At 40.1% G+C, this 24,140-nt stretch overlaps 1 protein-coding gene across 2 annotated transcripts in view; it reads right to left on the minus strand.

Moving 5' to 3' along the window:
* Positions 1–12,869: 12,869 nt before the first annotated feature.
* Positions 12,870–24,140, minus strand: part of grm7 (glutamate metabotropic receptor 7) — a 140,357-nt gene continuing 129,086 nt past the window's right edge. The window contains exons 9-11 of one of the 2 annotated variants that reach the window (XR_015094076.1): positions 22,989–23,241; positions 18,860–18,939; positions 12,870–13,880 (exon numbers count right to left, since the gene is read on the minus strand). Coding sequence is in view for 1 of the 2 variants with exons in the window: in XM_086068667.1 (XP_085924793.1) it covers positions 13,831–13,880; positions 22,989–23,241 (303 nt within the window). In the remaining variant the exon portion in view is untranslated. The remainder of the gene's footprint in view (positions 13,881–18,859; positions 18,940–22,988; positions 23,242–24,140) is intronic. The other variant, XM_086068667.1, reaches the window with a different exon arrangement.

Genomic DNA, 24,140 nt, shown 5'->3' on the forward strand with positions numbered 1-24,140 from the left:
ATTGCATCTCCTAAGGCGTTGGCTGCTCTTTCAAATAAAAGTGAGCGCTGCCGGCGCGGACGAGGAGATTCATTGTTGCAGCGATGCTCCTTAAAATCAAGGGCTTAAAATTTAACAGCCTGTGTGAAATTGTCAACCGCTGTTTAAGCCACAGCCGATGTGCCTCGGCTTGAACGCAGTTGACTTCTGCCTTCTGCGGACGGCCGCCGTGGCCTCCAGCTTGCATCACAAAATCGTGAACATTTCACTTGAGTCGTACTTCACACAAGTTTTTTTTTTTTTTACTTTGGCTTGCGAGCAAAAAAAAAAAAAAAAAAGCATTCTAAATTTAATAAAAAATTGGCTTCAAGATATTTATTGATTCAAGTTTACAGAAAAAGAAGAGAATTACACATTGTGTATTGAAAACAACCAAAAGAACTTTTTTTATTCCCTAGCTGAATGCTAACATAATGGGAAACTCTGTAGACGGGTTAGGTTTAATCAATGCACATTTGAGCACAATGGAGTACATTTACTGTAGATTCAGTGTGTGTGCACTGTGCACTATAAAATGTACGATATTTTTTTATGTGACTAGTTAATGTTATATCTATGTTAAAAAGTCCTAAACTCAAAAGACCTTAAAGAAGAAGAAAAAAAAGGAAACATCGAGGCGGTAAAACGGGAGAAAGAAAGCAGATTATCTTCAATCAACATTGTATGCTAATCTGTAAATAATCTTCCAAATCATAAATAAACCCTAAAGTGGGTGCCGTATAAATCTTGCCTTAGGGTGCTCCATTGGGAACGGCTAACCCTGGAGTGGAGTCACATTCTTCATGCAGCAACAAATGGGCCAGATAGTCTCGAGATAAGCAAGGTCAAAGGATACGCTACCTTTTTTTCCACCTGGAAAAAATAAAGATTATATATATATATATATATATATATATATATATATATATATATATATATATATATATATATATATATATTTATACCCTGTGCAGCTGCACAATGCACATATCAGAAACTGTATGACAGTATGTCCCTGCATTAAATGATACAGTGAACTACTGAACTGTATGGAATGCTTATGAAAATAAGATAAAATACAATAAATGAAACAAAACATCAAGAAGGCAAGTTTCTGGAGGTCAAAATGTATTTTGAGGACCAAAATAAAAAAAACTAGACATCACTATGCGCCATTTTGGTTGTTTACTTTCGCCTCAAACGCTTTCAGGTCAGAACTGGGGGAAACCAACTCTGATGAATCCGACTTCCGACCATCCTCGAATGCAGCATTAGCCTAGCTTCTACTTCTGCCAACTGGTTAATTTTTGGGAGCATGCGCGGTTAGAAAAATGGATGGATTGATGATAAATAAATACCTGTCAAATTTCTTAGTTTTTAAAATATTTTTTTATCCATCCATTTACTACCGTGGGGGCAGCAGCTTCAGGAGGGAAGCCCAAACTTCCTTGTCCCCAGCCACTTCAAGCAACTCCTCCGGCGGGATCCCAAGGCGTTCCTAGGCCAGCCGAGAGACATAGTCTCTCCAGCGTGTCCTGGGTCGTCCCCGGGGCCTCCCGCCTGTGAGACATGCCCGGAACACCTCCCCAGGGAGGCGTCCAGGAGGCATCCGAACCAGATGCCCGAGCCACCTCAACTGGAGAGCCCGGACACCCTACGGAGAAAACTTGTAATCCGGGATCTTGTTCTTTCGGTCACGACCCACAGCTCGTAACCATAGGTGAGGGTAGGAACGTAGATCGACGGGTAAATCGAGAACTTCGCCTTTTGGCTCCACATCCACAGCTAACCGCATTTTTTAAGTACGTTCATAACAATTCCAGAACTTAAGGTGGCAACAGTTCCCCAAATCCTATCCAATCAGATTACGCCTCCCTCTGGCGACACCACTTCCACAAATTGGGTCTACAATGAGATGCATGCCAAGCCTCTAGGAGGCAGTAGTTAACCAAATACATCTCTTGGCATCCCTTCACCATACGTCACTCAAGCACGGACTGTCAGCCGCTGATCTGTATATATGCGGATCAGTACTGTTAGCGCACACAAGACTTTTTTTATTTATTATTAATTAAAAAAAATACTTGTAAACAGTCAAGGAGTACATCATAAACGGGGAATAGAGGAAAACGAAGAGGATAAATACAAAATCTTAAAAAGTTTCACTTCTTTTTTTTAACAACTTTTTTTCCCACTCACTCACCACACACACAAACATATACAAACATGGTCTCCCCGGTGGGGAAGCGAATCATTCTTTTTTAACAACTTGAGGTATGTGATTGAGTGAAGTGTGTAGAGGACGACGTAGAACTTCGTTTACTAACGGACACACGCGACCGCGGAGCCGGAGAAATATGCAATTCTTCACTTTGGCCGGAGTTTTTAGAAACTTTTGTTTGTAATGAAAAAAATCCCCGCGGACGTGTGAAGCCGCAAAAAAATAACTCCCGTTTGAAAAAAAATAAACGGCTACGTGTATACTTGGCCTAAATGCACGGATAATCTAAGTTTGTTAAATGTATCAATAGCAATTTTATTTTCTTTGAAAGGATCTTTGTGCAGTTTGTCACTTTTTAACTCGCTACTGCCACCTCTGGCCCAAAGCGCAATTGCAACATCGGTGTCAGGCTCGTTCATAGTGCGCGTGCGAGTACGTACGAGATCTTAAAGCGACAGCCACAGTTGACAAACGAAGACATGACTTCAAATGAGGTAAAAAAAATAAAAAAACACGACCTCCCCAAAGAAACTGTGGAGTGAGAGGGTCCGCACACTTTACTATAAAGGGAAGATAAAAGCTGATAGGTGCAGTCAGAATAAAACAGTCGTACCCATCCCGGGCATTGGTGGAGCACGCATGATGTAGAAAAAGCTTTGATATTACCTTTTTAAACTGCACAATGCACCTTTAAGGTTTTCAACCTGATTGTGACACCTCAAATTTAAATAAAGTATAAAGAACAAGAAACGTGCCATGAGTGTTTATCACCTACATATACAAACACCTACGCACATGTTGCATAAATCAGAAACCATAACTTATTCCTTATTGGGCACATTAAAAAAACATTTGTACCCTGCGTGTGCAGGTAACTTTGTTCTGAGGGTTTAAAAAAAAAAAAAGAAAAAAAAAGCCAACATTGCACACAAGAGTGCCCCTGGTGAATCCTTTTTGCCACCACCTCTATCACTGATTTGGAGCAGGTGCACACATTGACAAGGCAAGTCAGTTGTGAGAGGAAAGAGCAGGGCTGCCTTGAACCCAGTTCTATTTATAGAGTACTAAAAAACAAACAAACACACAGCTATAACAAATGGTGGTACATAAGATTGAACATAAAACACAATCAAATGAAATAATAGGTGCTAGAGAATAAAAGATCACAAATTGTGTGCTGGGGTTCAAACCTGCTTCCATTTATTTTGCCCAACAAATGATTAGTGTAGTTGTTCACACATACGCTGAACAATATTCATCCCCCTCATCTATATCAATAATACGGCAGTCAATTAACTCATTCACTGCCATTGACGGCTATAGATGTCAATAATTCATTTGAACTATTTCTATTAATTTCACATTTTTTTCTCCACTTTTGTTAACAAGAGTATGAAAACCTAGAATTTTTTAAATTGTACATTTAGAACAGATATCAAATTTGTGATTAATCGTGAGTTAACTATTGTCATGCGATTTTAATTTAATTTTTTTAAATTTTAATTACAATTAAAACATTTAGTCGTCTGATGCCCCTAATTTTTTAATAATCTTTTCTTCTTCTTTTTTTTTTTTAAATTAGGGGCATCATGCGATAAAAAATTGTAAAATTGTAATTAATCGCATGACTTCACTAGTTAACTTGAGAAATTTGCTATCTGTTCTAAATGTACAATACATTTTTTCTAGGTTTTCATACTCTTGTAAACAAATGTGGGGGGGGGGGGAACTAATAGAAATAGTTCAAATTAATTTTTGACGTCTATAGTGAATGCGGTGCAGTGAATGAGTTAGGTGGGCCAAGACAGATACCTAATATTGAAAAAATCCTCAGGGTCGACGGAATGAAAAGTTTGCGTGTGTTGGCGAGAGGTGCGACGCTCATTAAGACGGCGACAGGCCACACTAAATCCCCCAGCCCAAGACGAGTGAAGCTAAAGGAGGTGACTGAGCTAATTGTCCACTGTCACCATCCATATCTCTAACGACTGTCAAATGAGCACATTTCAAATGGGTTCTCTCAACACCCACCGCCACCACCACCCCCACCCCCTAACTAAGCCCCCAAGGAACACAAGGGTTGTGAGGCGGAGACAGCTCGAAAGAACCGGAGAGGCAAATAAATAAGGAGACATTAATGTGATGAGAACGATGCCTGCTCTCTTCCTCTGATTAAAAATACACTAACACACACATGCGCGCGCGCGCACACACACACACGCACAGGTAAGGAAGTGTGGCCTGAGATAAGGCCTTTGTCAAGGAACAAATTAACGAAGCAGCAGCCTTCAATGGAGGCTGAGAAACCTTTTGACTCGGCTTTCCATACGTGCAATATTGACTTACAGCTCTGTCATTTGTGGTCCATATTTGAATCCCATCATCCCCAAAAATGTGTGAGATTAAAATGATTATTTTACTGTAATGCACAGTCATATATAGTTTAAGTACACCCTACGCATGTTTGTATCGGCACTTCATTATATTCAGTGTACCCGTCCCTGTGTGTGTGTGCTGTCAAGTTCTCGCTGTTGTGCCCTGCTCAATAGGTATGAGCTCCAGCCTCTTACTTTGAAATATGACAGGAAGTAGATCAATCAGGAGGAGGCAAAAGGAAGAGGAAGCGGCAAAACCAGGACATGAAATGAAACAGATAAGCTGCTTGTGTGAGTTGCTTGACTGGGGTCACAAGAAACCCAAATAAGCAAACCTCAAGACTTAAACTTTTAGTGATAAAAAGGAGAGCCTCATTGAAGGAACTGGAGGCATACCACTGATAGATTCGGTTGAGCTAATTGTCTACATGTTCATGTTATGCTAATGCGCAATGCTTTAACTCAAATGTTTGTAGCTTTTAGCATAGCAAGGTAATGCTAGCTGAATGGTAGCCTTAGGCCATGATGCTAATGCTAACATACACTATGGCATTCATCTTGTCTACTTTTCACTGAGTTTAGCGTTTCTTTTTTTTCCCCCAGAAAAAAATATTTGTCCACAGTATAAAGAGAAAATCCTCTTGCCTTGCTGACAGTTTTGACTTCAGCCTTCATCAGAGCTGTCACACTTCCTTGTGTTACTTGTCTTAAATATGCTATTGCTAACATGCTTAACTAAAATTTTCAAATTTTAGTAGAATTCCACTCTAGTTAGTAGCCATTCGCTTAGCAATTAGCATTAAATGCTATTAGTGCGAAGTAATGTGGCCTGCGAATGCGATTACCTGGAGCCTAACCCTCACCTTAGCCTTGTTAGCTTAGCTTCTACTTCTGCCATGTGGTTAATTTGTTTGGTATGCGTGGTTTGGAAAATGGATGAATACTTGTTAAATGTCTTTATGTAATTTATTTCTATTATCTAACTAAATGCACTGATAATCGTTTGTTACATGTATCAATAGCAATATTCTTTTCTTTTAGGGTTTTCAACCTGATTGTGACACCTCAAATGTGCCATCTGAGTTTTTATCACCTACATTCCTGCAGTTAGCCATTTTGGAGTTAAGGCAAAAATGGGGAAAAACTTCAACAAATTGTTTTCTTTTTCAAAACGAACTAACTGAAATGATCATCTGACTACAACACTCATGGCCAAAGATGTACATTGTAAAACGAACCTCCAGCCATTGCTTTCTGTAGGCGTAAAAACCTCCTCAGACAGCGCTTATAACTCAAGCCTGTGCTTGCATGTCACAGCAACAACAACAAAAAGAACGATGTTGGGTCGTACCTCTAAAAAGTCTTGCAACTCATTCACCAATCTGATTTCAAATTCAACTCACAGGGCAAGCTAGCTGATCCAATTATCTGATTGGTTGGCCAAATTTGACAAGCAAATCTCAATTCCATGTCAGTAAAAAAAAATCCTCACGATTTCGAGACTTCCATGAAAGTGGAAGAACAATCTCTATAGGGTAGTTTGTAATCCACGAGGTTAGTGATGGCCTCCTGAGGTCTGTGGTTACACTTGCGGTTTGCTCCGCTGTTCACAGTTTAGCCTGGACGGGAAAGTGAAAGCGAGAGCAGAAGATACAGTGCGGGGGGGAAAAAAAAAATCTAAGGAGCATCTTTATCCACTCTGAGACATATCAGGCTTCAGCTGGTCACTGATGGGAAGCAGATAAGGTTTCACTCTGGCTGTAGATGGGTAATTGGACAGTTATGGAGAGATAGGAAAGTGCGGGGCCCAGGAGCCATGAAACAGAGCTAATCAAGACTCGGCATCAGTAAATTGTCTGTGAAGGAGCACATCAGGAGTTCTGACATGATAAGCCAGGCCTTGCTCAAAGGCGGAGCTCTAACAAAGACGGCAAAAAACTCAGATGGAGGAAAAGCCTGAGACCGTTGTCTTTATGCATGTTAGCGGTGCCAAGTTGTTGCGTGAATCCTTTTGTCAACAGATAACGTTGGTCTTCAATTTGACACATGTTGTCGTGTCTGTTTTTTGTTGCATGTACATATTTGTTGTTGTTTGTTTTTTTACACTGGTACCTCCGTATGCAAGTTTAATTCATTCGAAATCACGCTCAAAACATTTGTATCTCAAATCATCTTTTCGCTGGTGGTGTGCGATACTCCAAATTTTGGTATCGATCCGATACCGAGTGAATACATGGCAAGTATCACTGATACTGATACCGATATTGATACTTTTTTTTATTTTTTATTATGGTAAATAATTATAATTTTAGCTGCATCATCGAATTGCTTACTCACAATCAATTTTCCACCTTTAAGTGCTTTAGTGTTTTTTACAGGACAAGGACAAAATTAGGACAATGTTTAATGATAAATAGAAAATACCCCCCCCCCCCAGAAACATTCTAACCATAACAAAATACTTTATCATATACTGTTCAGAAACTACAAATACAACAAATAATGAACAAATCTGCCTTCATCACTTCTTTTTCAACCTAAATAAACAAGATGTTAAACATTATCATGCAACAACGAATATAAAACAAAAAACAACATACCCCCAAAAAATATTTTTCAACCACAATACTGTATGTGTTCATGTAATCTATACAATCATACAAAAATGAGATGCTAAGTTACGTGATGGTACACGATCGAAACACAGGAGGGGAGGAGGGAGAGCGGGAGCAAGTCTGTCTTTGGCTACTGTGATATACCTGTTATCGGAAACTAAAATACTAGATTGATATTATAGTACCGGTATCGACCCTATATCGATACTGACTTGGTCTCGATAATATTGATATTTGGATTGATCCACCCACCTTAATGGAAAGGCCCTTTATTTGCTCCAGCTGCCCCAAAAGTACAAACAAAATTCATCATAATATGCTTTTGAATAAAGAAATTATAAAAATCTAAAAAATAATATTTAGACAGAAGCTAAAGAACTAAATCCTTTTGTCTATCAGGGTTTATTAATTGCCTTGGCCACCAGGTGGCGGTATAATAAACGAAGAATTTCTTTATACTATATATATACTGCAGTATTAGTCCTTTCTTGCAGAGGATAAAGAAAATATGCCTGTGGGTATTACATTTTCTTTCCACGTGTTGTTTAGGTTTAAAATAATATCTATTGCTTAAAATGTTTTAAAACACACAACTATCGATGCTAATCGTTACAGTTTTCTGCATTATGTTGACTTTAAGATAGTGGGGGCAGCTCTTAAAGCAATGTTGCTTTCTTTGTTTTTTTTTGTTAAAAAAAAAGTGATATTATTTGGTTCAAATATCTGCTGCTTAAACAGTTGCAAAACAACAACTATCAATGCTAATCGTTAGCATGTTTTCCATTTTATGTCAGCATTAAGTGAGTGGGGGCTAAGGCAACATTTTTGTTTTAAATGAATAAGATGTAATTCACTTGGTCATATGTTTAAGCGTTATAGTACCACCACATAAATGATATTCATTATCCAGCCAATGGTGTTTCCTATGATGTGTTAGCATTAAGCTAGCAGACGCTACAGTTAAGTTACCAAGTGTAATTAGAGTTGCCGGCCGTCCGGGTTTTTCCCCAGAATTGCTCTCTTTTTTTTACCAGCTGTCCTGGGTAAATAAAAATCTCTCACAGGACACAATTTGTCCCATTTTTTTTGTTTTGTTTTATTTAAGAATACCAAAAGCTAATTTGATTTCCTTAATTCTGTAGTCTAAAAATGTCCCCTGCGCTACTGTGGAACCCTTTGTTACCAAGCGTGCCGCCGGCGGAACATTTCCATAGGTGCACTTTGGATTACCGTAATTCTGGCACCTGAAAAATTGTTAAGCTTTTGTGTTTTACAGAAAAGGTACTGCTGTCATTACGGTAATTTCAGTCCTCTCACGGAGGCCGGGGAAGTCAGTGAGTCACGACGAAAGAGTGCAGAGAAGAACAGCGGGATTTTCAGTAATTGTGGGAGAGGTTTTTCTAGAATAATATATGTTGCCACTTCGTGTTTGTATCTTATTGTTTTTTAGAGTGTATGCCTTGTTTGTAGTTTACAGTGTGTGTGTGACTAGCAGAATAATAAACATTACACTAAGTTCAGTTTGTTTAGTGATGAGGGACATACATTGCATTACAGTCTCTCTCTGTCTCTGTGGGGGGAACAATTCTCAGTTTTTATATTTGAACAAAAAGTGGCACGTCCAACATTATTTATACTTTTCTCCTCAAAAATCTAAGGAAAAGCCTTTATTGGCTATTACAGCAAATAAAACGCATCCTTTATTTGCTGATCATCTTTTTGCATGACTCGGCTGATATTTTTGCCCAGTCATCTTTCGTGATGAGCTCTTCTTGTCATCAACCAGATCTTTAGTTCCCTCCACAGATTTTCAACTGAATTCGAGTCTGGACTGTCTGGGCCACTGCAAATTGGTAATATTTCTGTCCAGGAACCATTTCTTAACCACGTTTGCTGTGTGTTTTGGGAATTTGTCATGCTAAAATGTCCACATATTCAAAATTTGCTGGGGGTATGAATAATTTCAGGCTTGACTGTCCAAGTGTCCGAGCTTGGTCAGGTGTCCCTTTTTCCCCCCCATAAATCCAATTTGGCAACCCTAAGTGTAATTATTTTTGTCAAAACAAAAAAAAAAAGGTCACAAGTCGGACCACTTGTATCTCAAGACGCCACTGTAAATGATAACGATAAAGTGTCATTTGCACTAACTTTCAAATGTATGCTTCCCTTCTCCGAAACTATCATGTAAACCAAAACAGCACTGTTTGACCAGATGACTTTCTCTCCCCCAACTGGGTCACACGGAGTGCAGATATCGTGTATCTTACTTGACAAGTTTATAAGTGTCTAGACAGCTTTCAGTCCGTGACGGTGCCGTGTACAAAATCGACTTCAAATGACTTCCCTGAGTAATCAGCTTCCGCTGGCAGTCCCGAAAGTTTGGACCATTTACTGTAAGACTCGCTGCTGATGGAATGAGCCTTTCTTTTAGTCCGCCATGATTAGCTTTCCATCTTTGTTGTCTCCCTGCAGAGATTTCCTCGGGAAGCAGCGGGAGCAGGTGGGCCGTTACGTGGAGGAGAGCTTGGAACGGGAATAAAAAGATGGTGTGTCGCTACGTAGAGAGAGAGAGAGAGAGAGCGAGAGAGAGAGAGAAAAAAACAACAACCATGGAGAAGCCGCGTTCAGAACACACTCTGCATTTCAAACGCGGTGTCTCCGTTGCCTTTAAACAACATCCAAAATGCTGCAAGATAGTGAGCTCAGCGGCAAATCTAAATTGCACTCATCCCCCTCTGACTAGTTGCAAAGACACTGACACAGGCAATTAATTTTGTGTGGGAGACACTTGTTCTAATTGGGCGTACAGTAAGTGGGACTTTTCTTGGCTGCGTGTAAGGCAAAGTGACAAGAGAAGTAAAGACCATCTGCTCCCACAGGAGTGAGGAGACGCGCTGTACAAATAGAAACACAAGCAACAAGAAAAATAGACGGCACCTTCGCTCCGGCTTCTAATTGGGGAGGAGGCTTTATTTGTCTGACACACTTGGCTACCGTTGCAGATATTACGATGCAGTCAAGCTCATTCATCGTTCGTGGGGGGTATGTGCCAAACTTACCTGCAATTGGGAAAGTCCACGTCACAGAGCAGGGCTCCAAAGTACGTTTTTTTTTTGCTGTCTATTTTATTGTGGTGATTTTTATTCATGTGAAAAAAAATTTTGGTACTCTTTCCATAGGCGGCACATCAGCGGCGTATCTTCATTTCTGTGCATTTGCCAGTTTGGCAGAGCCGTCTGCGTCAAACCGGACATCCCGGTGCAGCCTTGGCGTGTCCTTGGAGATGTGGTGTGAAAAAGTCGGTGTAAATTTATGCCTGCTCAGAGCATGTCTAAAAACTGGCACAGCTTGTCTAATGCGATTTTGGTGAGATTGAGTTGAACACAAGCAGGCACATTCCGACGTCTTTCATTCTTATGGTATTGATTCAAGACAGTAAGTTGATAGTTGCAGTTGCTGGACCAAATTTTTTCATCAACTGCATCAAATGAAAAAAAAAAAAAAAGAAGAAGCTGGCTAGTGCTGATGTTTGGCGAGTTGGATTGTACTCTGAATCATTGTAGGAATCAATTCATATAACGTATCATTATTACGTATTTTGAAGTCACGCAAGGATCACTGCGATTATGCATCTCAGTCGAGACAGCTGACGGTTGTGCCATTTTTTGATGGTCAATTGTAAATGGACTGAACTTTTATAGTGCTTTCTAAGATTAAAAAATACATAAATAAGATTTTTTTTTTACATACCCCGCATCATTTGTCAAAAATCGCTATTGGGTAAATGGGCGAGAGAAATCCTGAAAAAATTTGGAGCTGATCAGCCATGGACGCCACTGCTGGATAGCAAAAAAATTGGACTGGAGGTCCACAGGTTTACCTTATTAATTAATAGTTAAAGAAAAAACTGGCTTCTTGGTGCTGCCACGCGTCACGATTACGCGTACATTTCCACGGGATCAAATACACTGTTGGCCAATACAAAAAACTGTTGCATAGGCATAACAAAAACAAGGAGGCGCCACCTTGTCCATACTGTGGATTGCTACAAACTAGATTTTTTTTAAATATTGGGGGAAAAAATATTTAAATATATTAAGAGCATGTATCAGCGAATCAGCGCGCGGTGCAAGAAGAGCAAGTGACAACGCGGATAAACAGTACTCAACTTTATGGTTTTTCAGGACAGCACGCGTGAATATTAAAGTCCCCCATAAAGAGGATATGATCATATTTTGGCATGATTTCGGCAAGAAGATTTGCAAAGTAATTTAAAAAGTCCTTATTGTATTTTTGAGGTCGGTAAATCACAGCACAGCACAGTGACAGTTTGGCCGACTTCAAAGAAGGTGACTTCAAAGCTGTGATCGATGTGGGAATTAGACATCGCTTACATTTATTTATTTATCTATTTATTTTAAATAGTCGCCGCTCCTCCACCTTGGCCCGACGTCCTCGGAGCATCCAAGTAAGCACTGCCAGGTGGTAGTAATTCAATCATAGCGGTGGACTCACCAGCGACAGTCCAGGACTCCGTCAGGCAGAGGAAATCCAAATTGTTGGAAAGGAAAAACTCCCTCAAAATAAACGTTTTGTTTGTGAATGACCGCACATTTATTAGCGCGGTCCTTGTGGGAGCAGCACGGGTGAATGTCCGGCGGGCTCGAGGAAGCTCCTTTAGAAGCTGGAGGTCGGCACCGTGTCCAAAACGCGGAGGGCAGCACGGCCAAAGTTTTTCAGGTGAATCGACGATCGGTAACAGCCAGGAGTCGACAGGGTCCAGGATACGCCACAACGGAGTACATCCATGCGTTCGGGGACTTCACCAGCTGGCCGCCGCGTTTACCCCGGCGCCGCTGTCAACACCGGTATGAGTTGTTTACGTTTCTATATCCCGCCCCTGTAAAGAGGTTGCCGGTTGCCTTTAGGAATCATGACTACCGCCGCAGATGGTACGGAGGGGAATTACTTTTCGCGCATGTGCTGAAGGTACGTAATAGTCGATGCGGTGTGTATTTACGTCCTTTTTCTACGCCACATTTGGCCGACCTCGGATTGGTGTATCTCGGCCTTAACGCATCCCCGCGTAGAGTTACTGGTCACAAAATACATCCCTGAGCATCCATTTTAATTAGGGCTCAAGCAGCAAGGTCCCTATTTCTGTAGGAATTCTTCATTTTTGTTGATTTTATTTATTTTTTGTATATTTGGTCCTTGACATTGACATTCTAATATTATATATATATATTTTTTTAACTGTCAAGAGTGAGTAAGTTGGCTGCTGCAGGTTGAACTCGGCAGGGACAAACTGATCTGACACGGCTGCTGGAACTTGGAAAGCGTCTGAGCGGTGGGAGATGAAGACGGGCTGAGACAGAAAAGAGCAAAGAGTACGAGAGTCGACTTGGTCTCCTCTCGCCGGGTCTCATCTCCTCCGCATGACAGCGCCGCTCTCGAGCGTGGCCTGTTTGGCGCGGGGGGGACGAGACGCTGACATTTTGCAACAGTTTACATGAACGCCGCCGCGCTGATTAAGGCCGCTTGTTCATACTTGAGTCTGAGCAGCAGCTGACTGGGAAGTCACTCACACGTGCGAGCGAAAGAAAAGCGAAAGAAAAGCGACATGCGGCGACGCCGGGATTGTATCAAAGATAACAAACTCATTTATTACATGTTGATCAATTGACAGACATCACAACATACTTGCACGGTCGCTGCGAGTGCTTGTCACACAGTTGCTAGGTACCACAAGGAAAGGCTACAAAAAACAAACATGCGTTCACATACAAGAGGGGGAAAATGCAGCAACAGATTAAAGCCATATTCTGTCGTTTCAATGATTTCTGGTAAGAGAAAACAAAGCGCAGGAGTATGCCGAAGCTCATAATGGTTATCTTTTATTTCTGGATTTTTTTTTCTCTTTTTTTTTTGCTTACATCAAATAGAACAGACATACATTGGCACATGCAAAGTCAACACTTTGTGGTGCTTCCCGTTACCATCCAAATGCCATTGAACACAGACTGCTTATCTATTTTAGTACTCCAAACATGAAAATACTCTCAAATATTTACAAAAAATATATACGTAGTACAATGCCCAGCACTCAAATATAATCATCATGTGGGTTCAATCTTTTTTTTAAAATTAATTTGTGTAAAAGAAAATACTGTATGTGGCAGAGCTCGCTGTTCAAGGTAATTTGATGTACTTGGAGCAAATAGAGGCACAGAAGAAAATCACTTGGAAACAATACAGAATAGAAATCAGATAATGGCAACCCCAAGAGAATATGGCTTTAATGACATTGGAAAAGAAAGTATCTGGAAAGCAGAGCCGCTGTCCTACGTGGCCCTTTAAGGGGTCAGCTTGTTGTGCGCCCGGGTCATAAACCTCCGCCAGACGCCGCCGCGGCAGCCCGCAGCACCGCGCGTCTCGATCGAGTCCGGATGGAGGTGAGATGCGCTCCGCCATCCTGTGCGAGCGCTCGGGTGCTGCAGGACGTGCCGTGACGCTGGCAAGCCTCTCCTGCTTCCTCGGGAGCTTCCCTTTTTCTTTTCAATCACAAATGACAGACAAGCAGCGTTCGTCCTCCGGCACATCAAATCCTGAGGTTGTTGTAGTTCACGTACGTCTTCTTGGTGGCTTGACCTAAAAAAACGAGAGAGAGAGAAATAAAAAAGTTGAAACTAAATTGAGTTTAAACATTTGAAAAATCTCATTTCAATCCCCCCCTCAATGTTACAATTGTGATCCTTGCCATGTTTGTTTTTTTAACAAACACAGGCAATGAATTAATCTGTATTACAATAAACAATATGAAATGGTACACACTTCCTAATCAGTGATGTCTGCCATCTGGTGGTGAATAATGATATAACAACTTAAAACTATACATTGGACTTCTGCTGTTTGACTTGACTTATTTGGCTATGAATTACTTTGTGTTTCTTTGTACTTTGCTATCGATTTATTTTTTGGGGTGTTTTGTCATTTGATGTTGTTTTTTTAAGACGGGACTTTTAGTTTGGACTCAGCCCGTTATCGAGAGAATCTCACAAAATGTTGTTTGGACAGAACCGCACAAGACGGTCCCTTCTAAGTTGCGTTCACTTGAAACTCATTTTTGTTTTATTTTTGCATTTGTTTTCACAGCTGAAAATAAAATTCAAAACAGAAAATGAATTGCTTTGGGAATATATTTTTTTGTAAACCCAAAAATGTTTCAAAAACACTGAAACACTCAAGGATTTTCTCTACAAACCATTAAAACACAATCTCCCCTAAAAAAAATCAGATTTTTTTTTAAATCTATGAGTGTGCAGGGAAAATAAAGGCAAGTGAACAATTAATGAATATGAAAGTTTATCGATCTACTTTAATTAGTTGCTAACTTACTAAGTGGTCAACAAAATTCTCAAGTGTGGCGCAAAAATAAGTCAGTAAGTCATAAATCAGATTATTGCTCAAAAGGATCAATAAATACTCTATTTACAAAGAATCTGAATTTTCTCTCATATACATCATGGTTCAGGCTTTATAGGGGTAACCGTAGCAGGCTTTCCCATCATGCTTTGTTGGTGTTACTAGGAACACATTTTATGGTTTCTATTTGTGGATTAAAGTTTTGCTTCTTTTGATATTAAATTATTGTAACTCGGTGACACCCTTAGTAACAAAGTCAGGCAGGCAGTGCTATATATAATGGCTTGTAAGAGTGACTGGCGTTACAGTTGATTGACAAGGAGAAAGTCAACTCTTTATTTATGGGCTGATAATGTGTGGGCTGCTGGCTGCGTGATTTTGAAACAAAATGGTCATTCCTGCCTGCTGATTCGCAGCACTAACTATAGGACGGCCCACCGGGAATCGTCCCGGTCCTCCAGATGGCCCAGTCCGGGCCTGGATCGGGAGTACAAAGGAGAAAAGCAGATGTGCAAGCCACTCGTCCAGCGTGGCGCCCAAAAACAAAAAAGCATCATTGAAATTTGCAAGCAAATCTGCGCCTTCTGCTTGGGCATCAAACTGTGTGCCGCTTTCTTCCAACCAGCTGTGAGCAATCACCAGCAAAGTCTTGTGGGCCCGCGCATCATTTGCGCTCGCGGTGCCCCAGCGCAACCTCGCTTTCTATTTTCACATGTAAACCAGAGATTAAAAAAAACAAACAGTCCACAAGTGGGCACTGAACAAACGGCGTGTGCTGCGAGTGCGGATCGCCATGGAAACGAGCCGAGTGCACGCTGCGGCGAGGCCTCCCATGATGCCAAAGCGTTCTCCGTTTCAAACATGGAAGGTGCGCGGCTTCCATTTGAGGTCTCGCCGACTCGTCACGACTTGCGCCGCATTTAAGTTGATTTTTCCTGTTGTCGTCTACTCAGCCAATCAAGTCAACAAGGCTCACGTCGGCCATCCTCCCCGCACAGTAGAGAAGGTCGAAGAATTGCGCCTTAATTAGATAGCTTCTCGTTCTACTGCTTGAATGTTGCTATGGCAACCAACTCCCCTGGGCTATGCAATTAAAGTCGCAGCATTCCTTTACAGCATTTTGTAGTCTGCGGCTGCAAGTATGATGAATAAAACATCACATGTTCTACTATAAGCAGCGTTCAGGAACGGCAGCCAGCCATTCTTAGAGCAAGTGGATGTCAATTTGTGTGTATTTGCTGCCTTTAATATTTATACTCTTATACATACAGGATGCATAGTCGCCTATGTTTCCGATATGTCATACTTCTGTTTTGTTTTTTGAGTAATTGATGAGATGAACATGATGAAGAATGTTTGTTTGGCTTTACGCGTTTGTGCTTGCCTGCCTCATTTACTTGCACCTTCAGATATGAATTATACTATAAAAAAGTGTAATTGAAGATCCATTACAGTTGGTGACAGTGGCGCTCTCATTGTCAGATGTATTTATTTTTTTACTTATTATTATTTTTTGCTTAATGTTAATAAGGATGCAGTGTTAGAGTAAAATAATCATCCAAACGGTTGATGTTTGTCGATTGTTTTTTTTTACCTTTATGCACCCTAACCACTGATCTCTATATAATGCTGGATAGCCAATAGCTCATACACGCCCGTGCAAGCCATTGAAGACACAGGGCGGCCATCTTACTCCTCCCATCTCGCGAGCAGACTATTATATAAACTATACGTACAGAAGTGGACGGCTTTGAGGTCCCTTTTTCTTTTATCGCACAGTTCCTAAAACCCCAATATTAGATTAGCCATCTTTTTGTTGAATTATATGTATAATTCTTTAATAAAGAAAACAAATCCACGTTTCCCCCTGTAAACATTCACTCCTAGCCATTTTCACTGAAGCAATCCCCTTCTCTCCCGGCTGTTTTACTGGATTTTGACTGATTTTGCAAGGCCCACAGAATATTGTGTTCTATTGCTATAAAAACATGGAACCTACCAAAAGAAAGATTCTTTCATTTTTATTTACAAATCTGGTTAGAACTGTGGGTAAATCAGCTTGTTTTCAACATGGCCCTGGTTGATCTCTTCTATTCTGCTGCCACCTGCTGGCCCTTTTTATAATAACTACCATTGCTTCAACCGTTTTGTGCAGTTGAGAGGCTGGATCAAAGCTGTAGCATAAACAAAACATAAAAAACATATAAATACGTATTTGGGACACTTAAACATTTAAAATAGAATGTATTTCTACGTTTTGGGGAGCAAATGAGTTAAGCATATAATTAATACATGTATTTAAGGCAAGTTGTAAAATGTCTGAAGTCCTCTTGTTTATGTTTAACAAATTTAAAACATCGTAAATCATGCGGTTTCTACTAAGTACCGTCTCAAATGTTCTCCAATTTCGATACTGTAAATGTATAGGATCGTATGCCGAGAAACGTTTCTTGGGAGGAGTAATATGGCGGCCTCGCGGCTTCAAAAAGTCTTGCCCTATCGGCTGTCCAGTAATATATACAGATCAGTGACTCTAACCATTTACAATAGTTGAACACAAGTAACAATGGTTCAATTATTTAAGCATAAATCTATACTAGGGATAGGCAACTGGCGAACCATGGGCCACATGTAGCCCCTGACCACAGTCTGAGTGGCCCGTAGATTAATCAAAAATAATTAAAAAATGAATTTTTTTACAAACCTCAAAAATTCTTTATTAAGTGCTAATAATAATTTCCCCCAAAACTTTGGGAAAAGGCCAAAATATTGAAAAAAAATAAAATAAAACCGGAGTTACTATTTTACACACAACCTAAAAAACAAAGACAAGAAGAAGAACAGAATAAAATAAAAACATGCAGTGCAACATAAATCACGCACATACAGTATGGCAAGGATTAATGTTCTTATAACATCCTTAATTAAATGCATTGGGCCACGTAATGCATATTGGGGAACCGATAAGGACATTTTTGTTTTCTTTTCTTTTTTACAATATATTTACTGCTGATACCTGCTATTTGTGAGGAATAATATATGTATGATATATCTTATATTTATTGATATTAATCACCCGATTTTTCAATAATTTGTATTCTTTTCTGCCAAAAAATGGTGTTGCATAAAAAAAAACATTGGTTGCCGGACCCTACACGTAATATTTTTGGGCAGGCTGGAATGGTTTAATGGCATTTCCATTCATTTCAATGGGCAAAGACGATTTGAGATATGAGTGATTTGTGCTACGGAACAAGACAAAAAAAATAAATCATGTCAATGCGCCATTGCATAACGATTGCAGATTAATTTGAGGATATTGAAGGATGACCATTTGAAAAGCGGGCCAATCTCGCTTTTTCTGTGAAGCTATTAGTCCACATCAATTGCAGCGCAAATGTGCACAAGCGCTCATCTTCATAATCCTATAAATCATTCCGAGGGCTCTCCTCCAGGGCTGACAGGCCCTGAAAGCGAGGTATTTGGCGCTCTGATGGTTACAGGCATTGACGGACACTCTCCGGGGATGGCGGAGCCACAGTTCAGGTTTCGGGGCGGTCATGCACATAAATTCGCCATTAATAAATGTCACTTGCACTGCTGCTGAAGAAAAATAAAAAAAAAAGGGCAGGAGGGAGGTGAGGGTGCGGGATGAAGAGATGAGGCGAGAAGACATTGGTAGAGGTGAAAGGCCCACAGAGCAGATGACATGATGCACTTCTGGGACGGCATCCTGAAGACCAAATGACCCGCTCGGGGCCTTTTGATGTTGCGCTGTGACAGATGCTGAGGTTTGGACCGCCCCACCCCTGCGGAGAAAATATCGCCCCATCGGCTTTGCGCGCAATTCATAGGATATCTCTTGATGCGCATTCAGGAAAAGCAGACGAGCGAGCACATTGCGCTGGTGACAGATGAGTATGACAACTGTTGGCTGCTTGGAGATGTGCCAGGGAATAGCTGTCATCCCATAGACATCATTGGGGGCTTTGGAGGGGCTGGTGTCGCAGTGGGTGCCGCGATGGCTCCGTCTGATTGGAAGCGTTGCGGGAGAGGAGGCGTTTGGCCCGTGTGAAGTGTGATTTGCATGAGCCGTCAATCATCACCATCGTAGATACATTTGGCGTGCCTCCAATGACAAACATACAGTTGACTACCGGTATGTGTTTTTTTGTTTGTTTTTTTGTACGTTTTTGGACACCTACAGTGATATTTCCTATGCTGTTTGTCCTCGTTACAGTTGTGGATTTCATTTTCTGCATCAGTCATACATGGTTTCCCTGGCCTGTAAAAAAAAAAAAAAACCTCACTTCATCATATTATGGACTTACATTTATTCTCATTGCACATGTCACTCATGCGTACTGAATAACCAAATTTTTACAGTTAAAACACATCCAATACACTTTTTTTTTTATTTGATTTTTTTAAAGGAAGCCTAATGGGTCGCCAAAGAGTGGTGCCCCAATTTTCTTAGAAAAAAAGAAAAACATGAGGAAAGAGGAGGGGGACAAAAACACAGCTCCAAACTATGCTCCTATAAGCACAGTACGGGTTTGAGACAAAAAAATAAAAAATAGTTATAGGACTGCAACAGAGGAAGTAATGGCAGACAAAAGGCATTGATAGTAAAGTTGCGTTTGCAAAACCTTGTATGTCCTAATATGGTCACTTATTCAAGTACTTAAAAAAAAAAAAAAAAACATGCTCGAAGACATTTTTCTGCCTTGAGTTTTCTCTTCTATATTTATTCTTTAACCAAGCAAAAAAATATATTGTTTATTTTATGCAAATATTTGTTTATTCAATACAATTTTCAGTAGGATATCCGAATACCAAAATATTTGATAGCAACAGCCAAAATTGTTACAAATGGTCAGTCCAGTCTGTTATTTTGACTAATTATCAAGTACCGTATGATTTACCTTCTTCTTGACTCTGCGGGAGTCCCGTGGCTTTATGTCCCCTTTAGACTTAACGTGTTCTTATGTTGGTTTAGACAAAAATGTGTTAAAACAGTTAGGTTAAATACATTAGAGAAGGCCTGCTTGGAAATAAATAAATACATAAATTATTAGTTATATAACTTTATAGAAGAATCAACTGGTCAGCCACGAAGATAAGTTTGCATGCAGATTAATGTTCGCTTATTATGTGATTTAGTCAGCTTGTTTTATTCATTGCATCATGGCTCTAAGACCTTTGGAATAGAGTTTGGGATGATGACGTAGCCGCAGTGGTTCACTTTTAGTAAGTACTGCTTTAAAGCCTTTTCTCTTGTTAGCAATGTGTCCGTACCGTTCGAATGAATAAATTAGCACTATTTTGTGTGATTTAAATTAAACAATGCTTGCAATATGTGTTAAGAGTTTACATTCTGGTATAGACTTTGTGCCAAAGTGAAATTTGAGTTTTGACACGAGTCATTTCGAGTCCTGGAAGAAAACCCACACACGCACGGGGAGAACTCGCAAACCACACAGTAAGGCTCGAGCCGAGATTTAAACACCGAACGTACAAAAGATTCTGTCAGCGTGCCGCTGTGGCATTTTTAAATATGTTAAAAAAGATCAATAAATAAAAATAGGGCACCACCAGACGCCACAAACTAACTCTAGTACTCTCGCCTACTGCACGACTTTTGTTGCTAGGCAGCACCGTGCCCCGACATTGATGAAAGTCTTCACACACACATACATTCTAAGACGTTTCCAGGTTATTTACTTTATATATATATAAAATAAAACAATGTGTGAAGTATGAGTAGTCCATACACTTAATCAATATACAGTATTAGAAAGGCAAAAAAAATAATAATCTGGTGTGTCACTGCGACTTGCTGGAAACATGACCATTACACCAATAGGAAGTGTAAATAAAACAAATATGGCGCTATCACCCACTTTTCATTCCCTGGTCAGCCATAACTATTTCCGCTTGCATTTTGTTGGTGGCGGGTAGAATCCTTGCATTTTAAAAAGTACTACTTTCCAGAAAAAAAAAAAAAGCCATCCTGCTTGGGTTATTAAATATTGCATCTTTCAAGTATTCAACCTTATATTGCTATCATATAATGTTTCATACCAACACCACTCCCAAATCATGTTTGAATGCTAATTTCATATGCGGAAAAAAAAATGCTAATATACGCTGTTGATTAGAATGGTACGACTCAGCTGTCACCTCAACCAGATAAGAAAATTTGAATAGTTCACGAAAGCAAACAACTCTCCCGAAAATAAAACGCAAAAAATAATTATGATTATTAATTTTTTTTACGAGATATTAAAATCATGACTAATAAACACAACTACTGCATGATTTTGAAACTTAGTATTTATTCATTACCAATATATAACTGCAAAGAACAATCATGGAATACATTTTTAAATAATAATGTTCTTGCTTTGTGTACCTTGGACTCTGAGGGGCAATGTGGTGCACGTATTGTGCGGAAAAAAAAACAGTAGAAGAAGAAAGTTGCATTTGAACTTGTTTTTATGATCATGAGAAGCTGAAATGGAAATTGTGTTTAAATGACAATTTGTTGGCCAGCCCTACGATGAGCTGACCAAGTTCCACGTTCCTGACGAGTTCCTCCTGCACTGGAGGATCACAGCAATCCATTTTAACAAAATGTTTTCTAACCAAATGTATCGTAATGTTTCACTCATTAATGTAAAAAATAGTGATAGACCGATATGTTTTTTTTCAAGCCGACACCGATTATTAATAGTCAAGGAGTCTGATAACTAATATTTCAAGCCTATATTCATTTGCTGTAAAAGAGAAAATATTATTGTAAAAAAATAAAATAAATCAGTTTCTTTTCATTTCAATCATATAAAGAATTGACAGCTTTGTTTAATTATTATAACACAAATTGCCAACAACGTCACCAGCATGTGTTAAGCTAAATTAAACTAAGCAATTAAATAGTTCCTTAAAAATTTCTACTGTAAATAGTTTTCCAAAATGGCAACATTATTTATTTATTTTTATTCATTTTCCCAGTTCCCAGTGTTAGCATAATTTTTTATAAAGAGGAAATTTAAATAAATACTTGAACGAAAATGTATGCAAATGTAGCTACCAAATTAGCTATATTTTTCTTCAGTGTTCATAAAAGGTTTCAATTTCTTCGCAGACAGTGAAAAATTGGCTGAATATTTTAGAAATGTCTTTGCGACATGTAATAAGTGTCTTAAAAATCCTGATGAAAACCCTAAATTCGCTACGTTCGCAAGCATTCAGCGCTCAATGAGATAGCAGCTTTATCGGCCTTCAGATTCGTAAAAAGGCCGATGCTGATATTGGTCAAAATGCCAACTATCGTCACGAATAGTCGGCACGGCCAATAATTTGTCTATCCCTAGTCAATAAAATATCCAGACTTGAGGCGATAAACGTTTTACGAGAGGCGGAGTCCATGACACTTAATGGATTTGCTCTCAAGCTATTTTCAACTCAACATGGGGAGAGACTGTATCAATTTGTGAAAAAATATGAAATTAACCATAATTGTTGTTTGTGCCCGAGAGGCTACAATTTGTAAAGGCATAGATCAGAGGCTGGCTCACAATCTCGGTTTGAGTTCATCCCAAAGTTGTTTGCTCGCAAGTTTCCCACAGCAAACTCCTCCAGGCAGCCTTCCTTTGTGCACTACTGCACAATCGCGCTGCAACAGAAAACGTGCCTTCCGCAAATTTCCCACAACGTCGGCTACAGTACAACTCATCGACCAAGGTGTCTAACAAGGTTAACAAATTAATAATTAACAAATGAATTCATTAAATGTGTCCCAACAGTCTTATTTTGCCCGCACACGAACACCCAAACCTAACAAATCATTTTGATGGTGTTGAGTCCGAGCCTGGCGGTCCGAGTAAGACGGATTATCCGCTTCCATTCCATTGATAGAACTCTCAATTCTACTTCTTCGTCTTCAAATCTCTCCGTCCCTCCTTTTCCTCCGGCGCGCTCGGGTTAAAGGTCTTGGAGATAACTGAAACTCTGTTCTATAGGCATTAGACATACTTCTTACCCCGACGCACAAGCAATTAAATTGGCCAAATGGGATTTCCAAGCGCAAGAAAGGAAGTCTAAGAAAGGCAGGGGGAAGTCGCAAAATGACATATCACTTTTACCCTCCACGGGAAACCGTTTAAAAACCTCAATAGCACAGATAGAAATGCAGATCCTGTGACATTTCCTAGAAGTTGGACAAAACAAGCTTTGCCAAGGGAAGGAAGATATAGCTGTCAGCGTTATCGCAAGCGCTGAGCTCACGTATGAAGCTTTGTGTCTGCTTGACGCGACGTAAAGGTTACTCACTCATGGGGTCAGCAGCCGGGTTCTCACATAGCTCAGTCTTGGCTTCGCCGTTGGGTCTCTCGCTGGGCTTCTGCGACAGCCGCGACGACATGGTGGCGGCTGTCACCACCGCCTTGAAGCTACGTTTCCTCTTCTGCACGTTGAGCTCGGGGTGGAAGATAATGATGTACACCTTGGGCATGTAAAGCATGCCCAGTGCTACCGAGGCACTCAGGTTCATGGAGATGGTCAGCGTCGTCGTCTGGATGTACAGCTAGGAGGAGAAAAAAAAAAAATGGAGTTCCGTTAAGGAAAACGAGTGGCGGAAATGGGTCTGAATTGGGTGCAATTCAAAATTCGAAATGAAGTTCAGGGACGGCGAAAACTACCAACAACTAGGGCTGAACCTTTTAGAAAAATAATCTAATTGCAATTTTCCTCAATGTTGTGATTGCGATTCAATGTGCTTTTTTTTTTTCCCAAGGTCCTCTACCCATCTCATACCTCATCTCTTACAATAAACAAAATCAGATTTATTATGAGATGTTTGGCCTTACAATAAAATAAAGGCCAATGAGCATGAATTATTATGAACGACAGTTCATTTTTCTACTTCAACACTTTCATAGGCAGGCGCACATGCTCTCGGCGCAAAAACTGCCACAACTTCATTTCTGTGCCGAGGAATGTCAAATTTTAAAATGTTGCCGAATTTGGCAGACAGCGCTATGCCTCGCTGGGCCTTTCGGCACAGCCACAATGTTTTCGGCACACTTGACAATTTGGTGACAAAAAGACGCTTTAGACCGTCTAAAAGCAGGTCTAAGTTGTGGCGTGGGTGGCATAACGAGGCACAGGTAGGCAGATTCTGCACTATGTTGATATGTGTGGTGGATGTCGTCATATTTCATTCATAAATATCAGCATCAGCCAGACATCAGCCTACATCAACCCCTCTTAACTCATTCACTCCCAGCCATTTTCACTGAAGTAACCCCCTTCTCTCCCGCCTGTTTTACTGGATTTTGACTGATTTTGCAAGGCCCACAGAATATTGTGTTCTATTGCTATAAAAACTTGGAACCTACCAAAAGAAAGATTAGAGTTTCTTCTTTTATCAGGGAAAAATTTATATTTCTACCTGTTTCTGTTTTGCAGCAATTAGTTTAAGTT

The sequence above is a fragment of the Leptonotus elevatus genome, chromosome 2 (genome assembly GCF_054856555.1).
Source record: "Leptonotus elevatus isolate MCC_2025b chromosome 2, RoL_Lele_1.0, whole genome shotgun sequence".
In the NCBI taxonomy this organism is placed as follows: Eukaryota; Metazoa; Chordata; class Actinopteri; order Syngnathiformes; family Syngnathidae; genus Leptonotus; species Leptonotus elevatus.